Source organism: Styela clava, chromosome 11 (genome assembly GCF_964204865.1).
Source record: "Styela clava chromosome 11, kaStyClav1.hap1.2, whole genome shotgun sequence".
In the NCBI taxonomy this organism is placed as follows: domain Eukaryota; kingdom Metazoa; phylum Chordata; class Ascidiacea; order Stolidobranchia; family Styelidae; genus Styela; species Styela clava.
The window spans coordinates 10,779,377-10,796,791 of NC_135260.1; the positions used below are offsets into that span (position 1 = coordinate 10,779,377).

General features: G+C 31.8%; 1 protein-coding gene across 7 annotated transcripts in view; it reads right to left on the reverse strand.

Moving 5' to 3' along the window:
• The window catches only part of LOC120347581 (uncharacterized), a 79,805-nt gene extending 63,033 nt beyond the window's left edge, over positions 1-16,772 (reverse strand). For 6 of the 7 annotated variants that reach the window (XM_078117783.1, XM_078117779.1, XM_078117782.1 and 3 more), the window contains exons 1-19: positions 16,626-16,772; positions 15,784-16,058; positions 15,077-15,136; positions 14,481-14,591; positions 12,393-12,689; positions 11,756-11,815; positions 11,505-11,558; positions 10,009-10,269; positions 9,203-9,262; positions 8,776-8,853; positions 7,935-8,222; positions 6,834-6,893; positions 6,135-6,233; positions 5,687-5,734; positions 5,291-5,371; positions 4,062-4,124; positions 3,298-3,360; positions 1,810-1,863; positions 1,200-1,280 (exon numbers count right to left, since the gene is read on the reverse strand). In XM_078117783.1, the coding sequence (XP_077973909.1) occupies positions 1,200-1,280; positions 1,810-1,863; positions 3,298-3,360; positions 4,062-4,124; positions 5,291-5,371; positions 5,687-5,734; positions 6,135-6,233; positions 6,834-6,893; positions 7,935-8,222; positions 8,776-8,853; positions 9,203-9,262; positions 10,009-10,269; positions 11,505-11,558; positions 11,756-11,815; positions 12,393-12,689; positions 14,481-14,591; positions 15,077-15,136; positions 15,784-16,058; positions 16,626-16,662 (2,130 nt within the window). In that variant the 5' untranslated portion in view covers positions 16,663-16,772. Of the gene's footprint in view, positions 1-1,199; positions 1,281-1,809; positions 1,864-2,615; positions 2,673-3,297; positions 3,361-4,061; positions 4,125-5,290; positions 5,372-5,686; positions 5,735-6,134; positions 6,234-6,833; positions 6,894-7,934; positions 8,223-8,775; positions 8,854-9,202; positions 9,263-10,008; positions 10,270-11,504; positions 11,559-11,755; positions 11,816-12,392; positions 12,690-14,480; positions 14,592-15,076; positions 15,137-15,783; positions 16,059-16,625 lie in introns of all 7 variants that reach the window. The other variant, XM_078117781.1, reaches the window with a different exon arrangement.
• Between the last annotated feature and the right edge of the window lie 643 nt (positions 16,773-17,415).

The window sequence follows — 17,415 nt, forward strand, 5'->3', positions numbered from 1 at the left end:
TTTTATAATAAAGTTTTTATCTAAATGTATCAAGAAGTTATTAGTAATTTATTAAATACCATCAGCATTTATACTAGTCATTAGTAATTAAGTTGTGCATAGTAGCAGCCGCCTACTATCTTGTCACCCGGTATTGTCTTTTTATTATTAATATTGACTCAATTATTATAGTACTAATTTCATATTGTAAGAAGTATTATTTCCTGAAATATGAATGACTCATGAATGTCATGATTGAATGATATCAGGAAATATGGTTTGTAACTTTTGCCATTTTCTTCCCAAATAAGAATGGAAAAAGGAGATGAATTTCGGGTGTCAGACATCGGCCGGAGATGACTTATATGTTTGTAAATCGAAAAAAAAAATTTCATCAGAAAAATTTGTCTTTTCCAGTTTTTTTTAAAATAAATCATTCAAATTAAAAATAGAAAATCAATTGAAACAATTTTCTTTAAAGGCAACACTACATGGACAGTATGTAAAAAAAAAATTATTAGCATCAAATATAGATTTGTATAGATTCCCGAATTAAAATTAAGAATTGCATTGAATAACTCATTTTAATCTACCGGTAAGTCAATTAAAACCATTTATATGTTGGGATCAATGAAAATCAAGGTCATTTTTATTTGAATTATTTGACAACTACCATTTCCTTTATTCCGTCTCCCAAACTTGCACATTCTTGGATTATCATATTGTCTATTTTTTCCTGTTGTTTAAGTTATAGAAACAAACAATAAAAAATCGAGATATTTCACTGTAAGTATTTTACAATTACATGAAATGAATCGAGAGTATAGTATAGTAAAGGGTTCCTACCACGTCTTCCATATACATATTTATACAAGATACATAAGGATACACCTACACATACAGATATACTAGTATTCTTCCTTGTATTCAGAACAATCGTATTAAATTACATTACCACACTGTCGCAATATTGGCTAGATTGCACGAAGTGAAACTGATATGTAAAATGACTTTTAGGGGTAAGTACTATAATTTTAATGCATCACAATAGTTCCCATTTACTTTTTAAGATTCGAATTGAAACAATTCACTTGATTCCGTAAACAATTGTTCTGGATTCTGAGCTAAATCTCGAACGATCAGCACTTGGATGGGATATTTTTAAACATTGCGCAATAGTTTTGTTTTTAAAAATTTTCATTAAAATTTATGAAACTTACAACAGCACTACTGTTTGATTTCAACATGTCTTGCCAATCTTTGAAAAACGTTTTGCAATCCGTGCACATATCTCCGACTCTCTGTAACAAGAAAAGAAATAAAAAATGAATGACAAGAAAGATATCAAAGGAACACATTTCGATAAGAATTTAATGTTCGAGGTAATATTTAGATATGTTCGTTTAACAAAAAAAATCAACACAAAAATTGATCACTGAAATTTGCAAATTTTATAGTCAATGCATGATATGCTACTATGTTAAATATTCAAAGCTGAAACAAATTTCAAAAAATAATTCTAGAAATTAGAATATTATGTAATGGGGCATGAATAATCATCAATGTAAAATGAAACTGTTATTAATCAGATTTGATTTTGCATTGTTTAACACGTGGGCAATCCCATGCCCACCACCTCATCCAGAGTGTAACGAAGCAAAAAAATCAGGTTCTTTCAAAATAAAGTAGACCCTTACACATGCTTATGCAGAGCCTTGTCTGGAGCGAACAATGACTATTTATTATTTTAATATTATCACTCAAGTAGCTTGTATGAAGAATTCATGAGCTACAATAAAAATAATCTTTTTTAAACATTATTCCACAAACCTTCTGGTTAAATTGATCACACATCATTATCGTTTTGCAGACAGACATTGGATCCTGGAACGCGAATGAAAATGAAATTATAGTCATGTGAGCACCATGAAATCATATGCAATTTACAAAATTACCACCAATAAGATCAAAACACAAATAAACATTATTCAAAATGGTCATTTCAAACTTGAATAGAACTTTCAAAACGAAATTGGTGGAAACGCCCACACTGAATTGAATTACCATTCTGAAATTTTGCTTCACCACAAGTTTTGATTTCAAATATTGTAATTAGGGCAAAATTCATGACATTTTAAAATCTCTCAAAATTAACAAAATTTATTAATCGTATTTTTGAAAACAACTCTTTTGAATACAATTTTGCAAATTTTGTTTACACCAAATATATTCAATTAATCCACAGATGAGTGTGATTTTAAAAATGAATGCATTAAAATCGAAACTTTCAAAAGTTATAGTAAAATCATCATAATTTCCTAGTAAAAAAAATATTGATCATGCACCAGTCAACCACAACTAGAAGAAGAAAAAATTAAAGCATCTCTGGTCAAAACGAAAAAAAAAAAAATTACAATAAAAAGAAAATAATATTTTGTCTATTTAGAATCAAATTATTGGCAAAATATTCTCAAGATCACATAAACGCTCTTAGAAATTCGTATTTTAAATCTGACAATTATCTAGATTAAAAATCGAAAAAATCAAAATGGATCACTTGACAAAAGATTATGTTTGTCATATATAAATCAATGTGATTTTTAAAAGTGATTTTTGTTTAGAAATCCAGTTCTTACGAGCATAGAAACTTGTTTCAGTATTTTAGGAAAATAGTTGTCGACCACACCCTCACACTGAAAATAAAAATAAAACAATTTGAAATAAGAAAGAAAAAATGGAAGCTGATAATGCTGACATAAACATTCACACAAGATGAGAAATACATCTCATGCTTTGTGACTCATTTTACATGAAACAAACATCCTAAAACAATATCAGCACATTTTTGTGTGCTGTAACATTTTGCAGATTAAAAAATAACAATATGTAATGCTCAAATATATGGAAGACGCAAATTGTCGAGTCGTCAGGTTGTTCGTCATTCTTTAAACACAATGTCGCCAAGAAACGTTACAAATGACCAAATAATTATGCTGGTTAAATAGACAAGATATGTTCGTTACCAATAATTTTGTAGTATATTTACATTTTTGGCACGCATTTTGTCTCGAGCAATAGTTTTGAATTTCATGTTAGGGTCTTATTCGCAATATTTTACTCAGAATGTAAATAACTAAGTTGAGGCAAAATAAAAAAGAGACCTATGTGTGAATGTCTGATTGTGTTAACTGTGAAGCCTTTCTTAGATCAAAGGAGTAAAAGGTAAAAAAAAATTAAAAGCTTAGACAATTTCAAGAATGAGTCACAAAATTTGCATGCTTATGTCAGCAGTGCCAGCTTCTCTTATAATAAACTCACATCAGCATTGTTTTTGTGTTTCATCATTACATTATAAATGACCATATCAACATTCTGCTCGCACTGTCATTGGAAAAAACGATAATTGTAAAAAATCACATATAATACAGTAATACAGAGAGCTAATCAGTCCAAATGTGTTCATGGAATACTTAAATAATATCAAACATCCAAATTTCCTTTTCCATCGGTCATATACACTTGATGGAACACTGATAGTGAACAGATTAAACCTCACAGGCAACAAAATACGACAGCTGAAAACTTTTCTTGAAGAGACAATGTCCGATGGAATATCTTAACTCGTTCTATTCACAATATGACACAATTAATCGAATATTATACACGGAAGTGTTCGATTCTCTTGTTAATCAGTGTTTACTATAATTTCTAATATTCTCTGCATTTTAGTGAGTGCCCATAATTTCACTCATAGATCAATTTTCTTAATTTTTAGGCGAGTGCTTGAATGACATTCACATTGTTGCATTACAATCACAACAACGCAAGATCTGGGAAAATGTTCGCTGAGTTTCAATTGGCACGCACTTATTTTCCTCTTGTAGTTACTTTCTTTGTCAAAGGATATTAAAAAAAAGCAACACACGAAAACTCGACTGACATCCAATTACCCCTGGAAATCTTCTCGTGAACCCCTGGGGGTTCGCTAACCCCAGGTTGAGAACCCCTGATCTAAGGTGTGCAAAATATGAATTTTTGATATATACAATAATATTTTATATGAATTGATTTAATTCACTTACCAATTCACCAATTCCAGCACCAAGAGTTTTGCATTCAGTCTTCAACATTGTCATCCAGTCATTCTGTATGTAATAAAAAAAGAACAGAACATAGAGATGAATTAAAGTATTGTATTGTAATAATAGATAATATTTAGATATACAATTTGAGTGCTGTTGAGGTACACGAGTTCAAAAATAATAAATATATATGGTGTTTGAATGGTCTAGTTACAATTTCAATTTTGGTATGAAGTTAGTTACTGGTCTTAACCAGGTTTGTTTAATTTCAATCGGCATTTATTCAATTTTTTTTTACTTTATTTAATATGATCCGTAGGGGCCAACAAACTATATGTGATGTCACTAAATTCCCTCGATACTTTAAATAGTGTTATGGAGATATTGAGAACACCCTGTATATATATATAAAATGAGACAGAGAAGCTCCGATACTTAATTTTATAGCAGTAGTAAAGTTTATTTTCACTTATATATTAATAACATAAGATAGGAGACTTCATTTTAAATAGACAAAGAGTACGAATAGAATAGTCTATTTAAGAAGAAATTTATATATTGAATAATCAGTCGTTAGTTTCGTTTGAAAAAAGCTTGAGAAATGAGAACAGAGCCCCAAGCATTCCAATTAATTTCATCATAAGAAATTATAGAAAAATATATTTCAGTTTCTGGAAAAAAATTGGCTTGCCAATACTCAAACACAATATTTGAGTCATATATATATATATACGTATCAGATTATGGATAGTGCATCATACAACAATATGCAGATTGTAAATTTGTAATATATAGCATCAGGAAATGATAGTGTGAATCATATCAGAATGCAGAAACTGTTTTTGAATGTAATTTACACATCAGAATTTTAAACAGAAATAGCTTGATTTGGCATTTTTATAGCAACGATAGCATAAGGAATTTTTACATTCTCAGCTATTATGTCGTAATGTGTCTTGCCGTATTCTATCTTGGTTATTGATTGAAAAAGGCATTTTTGACAGTAAAATAAAAAGCAAGATAGAAACATGGACAAGTAGTTGCAAAATTGAAATTTAAAAATATTCAAAAGTCGCATGGAAGAAAAAATGCAATACATTTTTGGCAAATGAAAATAATGATAAACGATAGTCACATGTGCCGGTGTATGGTTTTTGAAAAGTCACTTAATCAATTAATTCCTAATAAGTAAATCCGGTGATATTTAATATTTTTATCCATGGACTTACCACAATTTTCTTATTGTTGAGTGCAACGTTTTGAAAGTCTTTTATGAACGCTTCACAATCCATGCACGAATCTGAATTGACCTGGAAATGAATATCATGTGATTATAAGTAATATGAACTCGATAGTATAAAACAAGCATGATCAATAGGTTCAACGACACCAAAATGGTAACCTTAGGTTATGACCTGTAGTAACCTCATGATTTGGAGAGAGTTTAAGACATCTCAGAAAGAAATGTTTGGTGTTGTATCACAATCTAAGAATGTTTAATACTTTTGTAATGATATTTCAATTATTTTCTTCAGTAATCGAAAAGGTATAAAAATGTCTGATATATAACATTAAACCAATTTTATGTTAGATATCATATTTGAAAATAGATTAAAAAAACCTACCGATTTAAACGGCGCTGCTATCGGAAGTTTGTTGTCAGTCAGTGCTTTCTGAATATAAAATGAAAGATCGTAAATCAAATGATTCAAGTGTCTTGCTGCACACTAATGCAAATATATTTCTGTGATTTTTCGACCAAGGTCAGACTTCCTCAGACATACGATCAAAACTTCTTCACTAACTTTATTGTAGTTGCCCAAAAATTCCAATTCCAATTCCAAAGCCCTATATCCATATCCTGTCTATATATCTGAGGAAGTCTAACCTTGGTATTATATTTATTAAAGTTATATTTGTATTAGTGTTCACCAGGACTGTTGAATCACTCAGAATAACAGAAACTGCAACATTGTACTTCAAATTGTACTCGACATCAAAGAAATAGCTTTATTCTGACAATGTTCCAATTACACAAAAGGCATCTAAATACTAAAATAACATAAATTATACCTGAAGCATCTCTGGTAGTTTATCCATCATTCCTGTCAGATGTTCTTCTATGTCGACTAACGTACATAACTTAATGGCAGTGCATACTGCACTGGGATCCTATGTAAAAAGAAGTAAATTTAAATAATTCCAATTTTTCAAAATGAACACATAACAAAAGATTGTTATTTATTCAATTTTAAAATGCACTAATATTTTATTTTTTGATCGTTTGCTATAAATTAGCATTGATTAAATAAGTTATTCAAAAAAATAGCGTATATCAGATACTATTAATAATATTTCCAATTTTATATTTTAAATCATAATTGACACTAGACGAGAGATACTGATTACGACATTTCAAAATTGATTACCTGTAACGAAACATAAAAAATGAAATAGAGATGTGCATTTCATTTACTCAAGATTTGCAAGATTTGAAACATTTTGAACTTTAATGAAATATTAAAATATTAGCAAAATCAGCTATCAAATTTACAGACATCAGAATTGATAGAATTTTTAATAATTGCCAAAAAAAGGCAAGTGAAAATTTTTCCATCCCGAAAAATTATAAATTTATGTATGCGGAATGTATCAACGAACAGTGACTTATTTCATTAAAATTTAATAATGCTATTGTTTGACTGTGAACTTGTTCCACAACATAGAATAATTAGGAACGAAAAACTCCATAAAGTGCAATAATAACCATACCAATGCTGTAAGTATTTGATCATAGATGGTATCGAAATCTTCATCAACTAATTGGGTGCACTGAAAAAAATATATATAAATAAGTATACGATCACACCCTATTTTCGACATATAAGTTTTCAATTTTCAAACTCAGGTGACCCACAAAAGAAATTACATTACAAGAAATTACAAACATAAAGGCATAGAAAACTATTAGTACCGGTAATTGAATTAGTTATATTTAGTTCAAATCAACCATTACCCGATGTCAATTAATAAAAAACCTTTCTAGAAGCACTTATAAAAACCTAATGATATACTTGTTATATCAATATATATCGAATTATTAATTGCGAAAGGATAAACAATTTTCACATAATTTCACATAATTTTTACTACTATTAAAAACGGTAAGAAGTGCCTCAAAAATCCTTCAAATTCATCCTCACTATCACTGTCGGACGCTTTAATGCGATCAGAGGTATGAGCGTATAAGCCGACCCCTTAGTTTGACAACTTTATTTGAGTTTTAAATGCGGCTTATATGCGAGGATATGTGATGAATAAAATCATATGATAAGTTGTCTATAGCAGAGTTTCCCAAACTTTTTGGGCTGCGGACCCCTATTTGTGGATAATATTTTTTACGGACCCCCATCCTATACCAATTTATGTGCGTGACCAAGGAAGAAGGATAATGTTCCGTTTGGGTTTAGAACACAACAACACAAACGACATTAATGTGACGGATCAATTTCTGACAAGCAAACTTGTAGGCCCAACTCTACGACAACGAACAAATTTAACTGTGTATACTTGGATAGTCTCTCACAATTAACTTAACTGGGTTTCACGCCTCTTTCTTGTATCAACGGGGCTCAAATGACCATGGCAAAGTATTTGCAATTGCGTTAACTTACGATTTTATCTCGTTATGAATGTCTAACTAACAGTAGATATACGTTGAATGTATATATTTCAGACTCTCAATATCGCTGCGGACCCCCTGTGTAGTCGTCACGGACCCCCAGAGGTCCGCGGACCCCAGTTTGGGAAACCCTGGTCTATAGGATTTTCTTTCAAATGACATGCATACCATATATTGGAATAAATACTAACCGCGTCTCCAAATGCAGATAGAGGTATTTCCGTGCAAAATTGTTCCAAATCTTTCTTGACCAAAGCTTTTGAAGTCTGTTTCTTCATCCAGTCTTGTAATTTTCCGATTTCAATTTTACACATATCACAATACACATTATCCTTGGTTGGTCCTGACCATACTGGCCCACAAGCAGATAAGGCATTGCACTTCTTTGCGGTAGAAATATCCCGACAGGCGTTTTGAGAATCAATAGTGCAAAGTGTGTTTTCAGGAATTGATTTTGGAATTTTTTCATCAATTCTTGTCTGCAATTAAGCAAAGAAGAGAGTATGAAATAAGTATTATCAATGTGTGAGTATAGTATAACAGCGAGCGAGAATATTACGATCGACAAATATTCAGATTCAAAGAGGTCGGAAACCATGATATTTTTGTTCATTAGATAAAAAAAAAACATAAAAATCGAAATTTTCAAATTTGTAGTACTTGTGGAAACAAGTTACTAAGATGCTATTAATTTTATTTATTTTTTAAATTTCCTGAAAGTACTACAAAATCTTGATATTTTCCATAGGCATAACTCAAAGAAACATAGTCACATTGCATTCGGCACACCTTAATATAACATATATAATTGGATGAAATTTTTTTAGCTATAGGCTTAAATTTTGCGATGGCTATATTGGTCATTTGACCTTCCTATACATATATCTGAGCAATGCTCTCTTGTTTAGATATGAACACCCACAACAAAAATCAACATGGAATTATATATGTATTTTCTTCAATTAGACAAAATGCTAAGATTCGAGGTGTTCATCATGAAAGTTTACTATCAAATTGGTAGCAGACACTCACCAAAGATAGATCAGGTAATGCATTTCCCTCCATTTTAGATTGACAAATAAAGAGGGCACGGCAAACAGCTTTTGGATCCTGTAAAATGGAAAATAGTTGAAAATTGAATAATTTGACTTAGTAAAATGTGGATTACGTACCTTAACTGTATTCACTAAATTCAAAAGCATATATAAAAATTTTTCCAAATGTATTTAAAATTTTAGATCAATTAACCTAAAAATTATAGTATCACAAAGTCAATCATTATCTTCAAATACCAATAGATTAAAATATATGATAAATGCATTTGAAAAATTTTATTATTCAACTTTGATTTTATGGTAATTCTAATTCAATCCATTCCGGCAAGGGATAGAGCTTCCATCTGTTTGAAAAAACTACCAACCCTTAATATCTTAATATAAACAGAATGTAGTTAACTCACCAGCATTTTAACAATGTCGTCGTAAATTTCCTCAAAGTTTTTAATAACTGTTGTTTGGCACTAAAATAGAAATATATTGAAACTAAGAATAAATGTGAAAATGTTGCGTGAATATTAAACATATTCAGTGGCCATAAATTATATAAAATTTAACATTGAGCATACTATGAATTTTCAACAGGAAAGTAGGATGCAACGCCCCAGTTTTGGCCCAAAAATGTTGAAATCACGGGTGAGACATCTTGGACCATGGCTATCTGGTGCTCTGGTTACTTGGGCCGGAGACTCAAAACTCAATATGAAAAATTATGAACAAAAGACAGTTTATTTACAACAGCTAGTCCGATGGCTAAGCTAACGTTTATGTAATAATAAGCACGATCGGGGTCCCTATGACGTTATTTTCATCGATATTTTTTTTTCAATGGGAATTTATATCTATAAAAACTATATTTGTAATTTCAGCAGACACAAGTGAGCCGGATGAAACAGTTTGATCGGCCAGATGCGGCCCGCCGGATGTAATTTTCCCACCCCTGTTCTAAAGCACTGTTGCCTCTACCATAAGAGACTGCTTGTCCAGAGCCTTTGGGAAAGAATGAAAACAAAACTATGTTTGAGATATTATAATTCCAATTTTTGCCTCTCGCAAAGAAATTGTTAATCATGTGAAAAACGTATCATATTATTTGGGAAAACAGGAAAAATCTGACACATCTTTAGTCGAAACTCAAAACAATTTTAAAATTGCATTATATAAATCATACTAGCTCAGTTATGGTATCTATTATTTAAGATCTGTTTACCTTGTAGCTGAATTGTTTCCAAGGCAACAACTTGCAAAGCGCTAACAAATCTTTCTGAACAAATTCCCGAGTAGAATTGGCATCAATAAACTTTTGTAAATTGCCAACATCTTCCAAACACATATCACAAAACTTGGTATTCTGAACTGGACGACTCCAGATCTCTGCTTTACAATAATTTGTAGCTTTGCAATTCGCTGCTGTGGTGTAATCGAGACATGCATTGTTGCCATTCAAATTACAGGTCGCTTTTCTCATGTCCTGTGTAATAAACAGTAATAGTTAATAAGAAAAATCACAGTTCCCCAAACTGGACAAGGCAGCCATGAGCGATTCTATGGGGGTCGTGAGCAAAGGCCCTCACCAAGGTCAAGGTCAAGTTTATTTTACCAATCAGTAAAAAATATCACAAATACGAGAAAATGATAATTACACAGTTTTACTGGGGAAGGGAAGCCGCGAGGAATCAAAGCTGGTTATCGAATAGCCTAGGTTTTAAAAATCTAATTCAAAAAGTTCGGAATTCTAGGTACCAACAGGAGATACCTTTCTTAATGATAACATTAATTTTAAGTAAAATGACTGTGAGTTGTTTGATTTATGGACCGTAATGGGCCATTCCAAGCAAAAGTTGAATTCCATCAATTTTTTAAAAAGTGTAGTGAAAGTAATTTTTTTTATTTCTGATATCAAAAGACATTGGAATTTTATTGGACTGCATTCATTTCATCGAACAATTTAAAATTTCACCCAGGTTTTTGATGGTTTATAAAAAATGGCATGAAATGAAGAAATTTTGGTATACTTGACATATTTTGTGATGATTCCTGACACAAAGTGTTTGATTGTGTGGTACAGTTATTTCATACGGAATTGACGAACTGGATTTAAGTTAATAAAGTTTAAATGTTTGCAGTGCTGTAGGACATTTCTTCACCCATTTAATGATTTATTACCAGAATTTTAAGAGATGATAGAGGCCGCTATTTCGAAGTGGAAAAATGACCCGTAGTGTCACATCCTGTAGTATCACATACAATATGCACATTATTGGCATGGATTTACAGTGTTACATTAAGTAACTTGAGCAACACATAGAGGGGTAGTTCAGCTACTGCACCAGAAAATATTATGGGCTCCTACTGTACCCTCGCAAAAATTTACAGCCAACACAACGTACTGTTAGTGCATGGTGGATTTGCCATCCTGTAGTGTCACGCTATATTTTACTATATTTTTTTATCTACTAAGTAAGTCTTAGGTGTAACTTTTGTGCAATTTTTTACATATTCAATAAAGCAATTGATTGAACAATGAAACAAAACATGTAGCTGAAAATGTGAAAATATATTGCATCCAACAACTTGCAAAATTTATGGAATTGTCCTGTAGTGTCACTTGTAATAGCCCTAATACATAATATAGCTTTATATTTGCCCCACAAGAAAGGAGCACAGGAAAATAAAGTACTATGTAAAAAAGGAAGGAAATCTCACATCAACATTGATAGAATTGCAGAATTTCATTCCAGTGCACAACGTCCCTGGATCCTATAATAAATAAAAAAAAAATGTTAATAACAGCAAAGTAGAAAATTTTACAACTAAACGAGGCCTAGGACAAAACAAATATATAATACCAAAAAAGTACATTTAATAAAATTAAATAATACTCGAGTTTCCTCAGAAAATTATAACTCAAATATCCAAAAGATTCTAATGAGAAAATACCAAAGAAAAACACTCACCAGCATGGCAATAATGTCATCATAAATCATGTCGAAACCTTCAGCAATAAGTGTATGGCACTGAAATATAATGAAAATGTTACTTAATACATAAGACAATTCATTTTGAACTCAGGACTAGGGAATAAAAAATGAGGACACATGAGACAAACATACAGGAATTTTAAGAAAGTTACTCAACTTCAAAACATGTTAGGTTTTGGTATGCGACATGAAAGTACTACGGAGGCAATTTCACCTTGTTCTACAGTACTACCCATAATTAACCTGACTTTTACACCAAAAAGGAGTACATAATCACTTACTTCACTGATAAAAAGCAATCTGTTTGCGCTTTCTATATTTACCATAATATTACATTAAATCAATATTTTGCTAATTACCGGTAGAACAGAAGAACAGAGAAGAATACATGCATCAGAAGAAAACACACTCACTTAAAAATATTAACGTGACTTAGTGTTTGGTGACACTAAAATATGAAAATATCAAACTTGGAGAAAAATTATTTTCTAACCGCTAATTTTAAAAGATAAGCTGGGCAAATACGCGAATGAAAACCCCAACTAAAAAGATAATTTGGGTAGCATTTATTGAAATTCAATAAAAAAGAATAATATGAAAATGGAGACGTCACCTCGTCTTTGACAGCCTGGAATGGAATTTTGTCACAAAACATGAGAATATCTTTCTTAATTTCATCTTTAGTTTTTTCACTTTTCACCCAATTTTGTAGCTTTGCAATTTCCTTTTTGCATTCTTCACATATATCATCATCTTTTGTTGGGGCACTCCAAAAAGCTTTGCAATTTTCCAATACTCCAAATGCTTTTGCAGTTGTGTAATCCTTGCATTTTGTATCCAATGAAAGAAAAATGACAGGTCCAGGCATCCAAGGTGCTACTTTGGCATAATGTTCTTCTTCAAGCTTTTTCTGAAATATGATGAACAAATGATAGTCATCATACTTCACGATATCTAGAGAATTTCACTAATGCTTTGCTGATGAATGAAATCGAGTTATATTAAAATGTCGAAACTCAAAAGCGAAACTCGAGTATTATCATATAAAGATGTAATATACATAAAAATTCTAAAATTCAGTACTCCCGTAGTGGGTGTACCAAGTTAGGGTTAGGCCATAATTTTATTCTGATTTTCCTTATTTTAGTTCTATTACGAGCAGGGCTGTCCAAGTGAACCGAATATTCAAAATCGAATCGCGAATTATTCGAATCGTTTTTTTTTCGGCTAATTTGGAAATCGCTAAAATGAGGTACATAAAGCGGAAAAAAGCATCCCAAACACCTCTGCTTGTCACGGGTTTTTCAAGGGCAAGTGAAACATATTTCTCTCGCCTTCATTTTCCGACAAAAAGATGTCTCTCCAATGTCCGGCGGCATGTAACTATCCATTTCATGCATGGCCATAGCTGGAAGGTTATTATCGATATGACGTTTTTGAGAGAGTACACAATGAGAAAAAGGCAATTTAGTTCCTGGAGAAAATGCTAGTTCTATAAATAGGATCGATTTGAAGCTGTTGAGTCAGTAATCATAGGAAAATGGCACAGGTAACTTGAAGCTGAAACACATGCTGGGGGAATCCTTATGATGGCAATACCTGCTTTCAATGGAATTTGTAATATCTTATGATATCAATACTTTGTTTGAATGTCTATTACTATGAAAAATAATTGCACTCTTGCATTTTAATGGCTGTTGTACAGTAACAATACCATCATCAAATAATAATGTCATCCCTAGCTCCGAATTCGAGACCTTTCTAAATGCAATTTAGAATTTCTTGGGCAACAGTTTTATTTATAGCCATTATTAATGGTTGTTAATCATTTTGCTGAAAATTACACAAAAAACTTCCAAAGTTAAGACTAATGATAATGGGATTAAAATAGCACCTACAGGCTTTGCATGCCTTATTAAAATTGAATTCATCAGAATTGAGTAAATAAAGTATTGAGAGTATCTGCAATTTTAAACTCATAACTCTCGACAGTTTTTGATTACCCCAATTTTGAAGACCTCTATGAATTTTTTGACAAGTTAATGGTAGCAGTAATCTCCTTTTAAAACTATGAAAACATGATTATGCAGAATATCAGCAGTAATTTAGATGTAACTGCACATACGTTATCACAATATCGAAGAGAGAGTTTTTATTGTATAATAGGGACAGATTTAGGATTGCACAATAATATTCGATTATTCAGTTCGATTCGAGAAAAATATTCGATTCGAATCAAAAAAATATTCGATTTTGGACAGCCCTAATTACGAGTTCGGGGACTGTCTGTGTTAGCCAAGTGAATATATTATATACCCACTGCCTATAGGCTTCCGTCCCTTTACACAACTTGATGTAAAGTAGACAAACAAAATTAGTTACCACAGTATTGGTACACTCACTTCTGGAGCGCCTGAAATTCTACTGGGTGAATATTTCAAATTTTGAACATATCTCCTCAAAATAAATATTTTAAACAGAAATCATATATGCAGATTTCACAAAAAAGTGCAAATTTTGAAGTTAGAGACTCATTTTGCCTAAAAGTATTCAAATATTGAAAAACATCAAAAAATTTTTTACATGAAATACTTTGGACACCTATGTTTCCTATTAAATAAGTTCTATTTGTATAATAAAACTTGGCTCAAAAAACAGCTGAATATATGTCTATGTCTATGAAATTTGTCAATTTTCATACCATCAAAATATTTGCTGCCGCTACTTTAATTTCCGATGGTGTTTCTCTCATCTCCGATCCGGCAATCGTCTGCTGGCACAATCGAAGTGCCCTACAGATGGCATTTGGATCCTATAACAATAAAAAAGACTGAAATATCTCTAAAGTCGAATATTAAACAACACATTTGTATAAAAAAAAATGGACTGAAATTACAGCTATCAGATATACTCGACCCAAATCTCAAATAGAATTTTATTTACAATTTTTGGAATCAATTGTACTCTTTCAGAAAATTCCAAATATGCTGTGGGACCAATGGCTTTCTTAGGTCAAAAATCCTAAACTGAGGTCATGGTTGGAATGTTATGTGTAAACTCAAAAATTAAAAATCAAATTGTGGTTCCAATTGAACTTTTTATCGAATAACCTTGGAGAAACTGATTTATCAAATGGATTAAAATTTTCCCCACATTTCACAAAATTTAAATTTAGAAAACCTGCCAAGATCAGCTGTTTTCATAATAACACATTAAAAAAAATGTAATGAGCTACCCTAAAAATTATTTAAAATAGGTTTTGCTAATGGCAAACGTCAAATAAAATCTTATTCTTACCAGTTTATCGACAATGTCTTGATAAATTTCATCAAAGTGTGCCTTGATAAGACTTTTACACTGGAAAAAATGAATAAAACATATTAAGTATGAATGAAAGTATTGTTTCATGAATAAGATATACTGAAATAAATAATGATTTGAGGATACATAATGAAAATGACATTGGTTCTGTTATATCTGTATCAGTATTGTCTCATTGAGAATAATAACGACATAATAAGTAATTATTAAACTATGTGTGAGCTATGCACTAAACCCACTCTAAACAAAAAAAAAATGGGTCCAAACCCCCATTTTTTTCGGTACTCCCATAGTATGTGTACCAGGTTAAGGTTAGGCCATAATTTTATTCTGATTTTCCGTATTTCAGTTCGATTACGAGTTCGGGGACTGTTTGTGTTAGCCAAGTGAATAAAACCCCTGCCCATAGGCTTCCGTCCCTTTGCACAACTTAATGTAAAGTTGGCGAACAAAATTAGTGACCTCCATACAGCGCTGAAACTTCTATCGAAAAAGCGGCACATTTCATTTGTTACCCTGAGAGAATGTTACTACATTGCTACATAACTCTGAACTATATAATAAATTTCTGACACTCGACTGATGTTGAAATCATTAATAAATACTAATTATAAAAAAGCCACAAAAATTTTCATAAATCTGATGTAACCACCTAGTTAGCATTTGTTTTTTTCAAATCTTACCTCAGTCCTACCAGTTTCATACAGACATAAATCACACAATGCATTCAGGTCGTTTCGAACAAATTCCCGAGTTGATTTTGAATCAACAAATGTTTGTATGGTTTTAATATCATTCAAACATTTTTGACATGTTTTAGATGGGTCGGTAGCTCGTCCCCATATTTCTGCTTTGCAATAGTTTGATGTTTGACATTTTGCCGCAGTAGAATAATCTCTGCATGCGTTTTCGCCATCCAGCTTACATCGATTGATGTCCAGGACAGCACCTTGTGCCGCTGGACAAAACAGAAATGTGAAATTAATAGCCGAAAACAACAAGAATTCTATGTTAAAGCTTTAACTTAATAAATTCCTCTTAATAAAATATACTTCTGCTTAGCTCTTCCCCTAGTACAGCTCCAAATGCTGTAATGCACCAGTGGTCAGGTGGTAGTGGCACCAGTAGTCAAATTAATAAGATAGGATTTTGATATACCAAACTGCCAAATGAGCTAATTCATACAACTCCTTAGTGAATTATAATAGCATATGGGAAAAACTTATATCAAATTGCCTACATTATATTTTCGAGCACAAACTTTGATGAGGATATCAAATTAATATTTTTCTTTGTTGCTCATTTCGAGAAATTAGAAATTCCAAAGTACAGAAGTGTAAAGATAATATCATAAACAAGCGAAAAATGATATTAAGGAAGTTTCTTGGGATGAAATTATATAGTCTAATTATCAGCACCTGAATCTTATTTCAGGGGTTAAAAGATTGGGTACTGGGGTAAGATAGAAAAACATATCACAAACAACACCATAAAATACAAATAAAATAAACAGAACATATCTAACCTGCAATTAGCAGAACAACAACACAAATGACCCTCATGGCCTTTATATCAGTGAAGTAATACTTTGAAATAAGGATTTGGTATAGTTTATAATCATAAATCAAAAACGAATTAACTGAAAAAAATGACTGACAATTAGAATTTGAAGCGGGCTACTGAATGTCAGAATGTGGTAGTATTTTAAGATCCTACAAAGTAAGTGGTAATTTCACACTAGTGCCTGGTATATCCAGATATCAGGATATAACTGTATAAAAAGACCAGGTCAATCAGTCAATGAACTTTCACATACTGACATAGCCGCATACCGTCCATGATACAGACAGGTGTGGGCTGGCTAGTAACCCTATTCAACTAGATGGGCGGGTTGCTATTGCGCTCTGACAACTGCACTTTCGATGTTTCTATAATTTAAAACTGTACACAAAAAAGCTCTTTGAAGAGTTGGAAACGGCTATCCCAGTCCCGCATGTGAGCAGAACAAATGAACTGATCCTGACTGTTTACAAAATTGAGAACGCTCACATGACGATCACTTTTTGTTTTGCTCTTGAGCGTTTTTGTGTTTCTCGTGCGCCAACTGAGGGCTTGCTAAGTGACGGGAGTAAATCGGTAATTTGGAAAGGTTGATTTCAGTTTTCCTATTTATCTCAGAGAAGATCAATATATTTTGAAAAAGATCAGAAGTGGTGGGTGTCAAACATACTGTTTATAGCTAAACCTTGGACACATTAATCTGCAAATTGGGTAATAACTGAAACAAATAACTGGTAAACTATTCGCCTAACTGA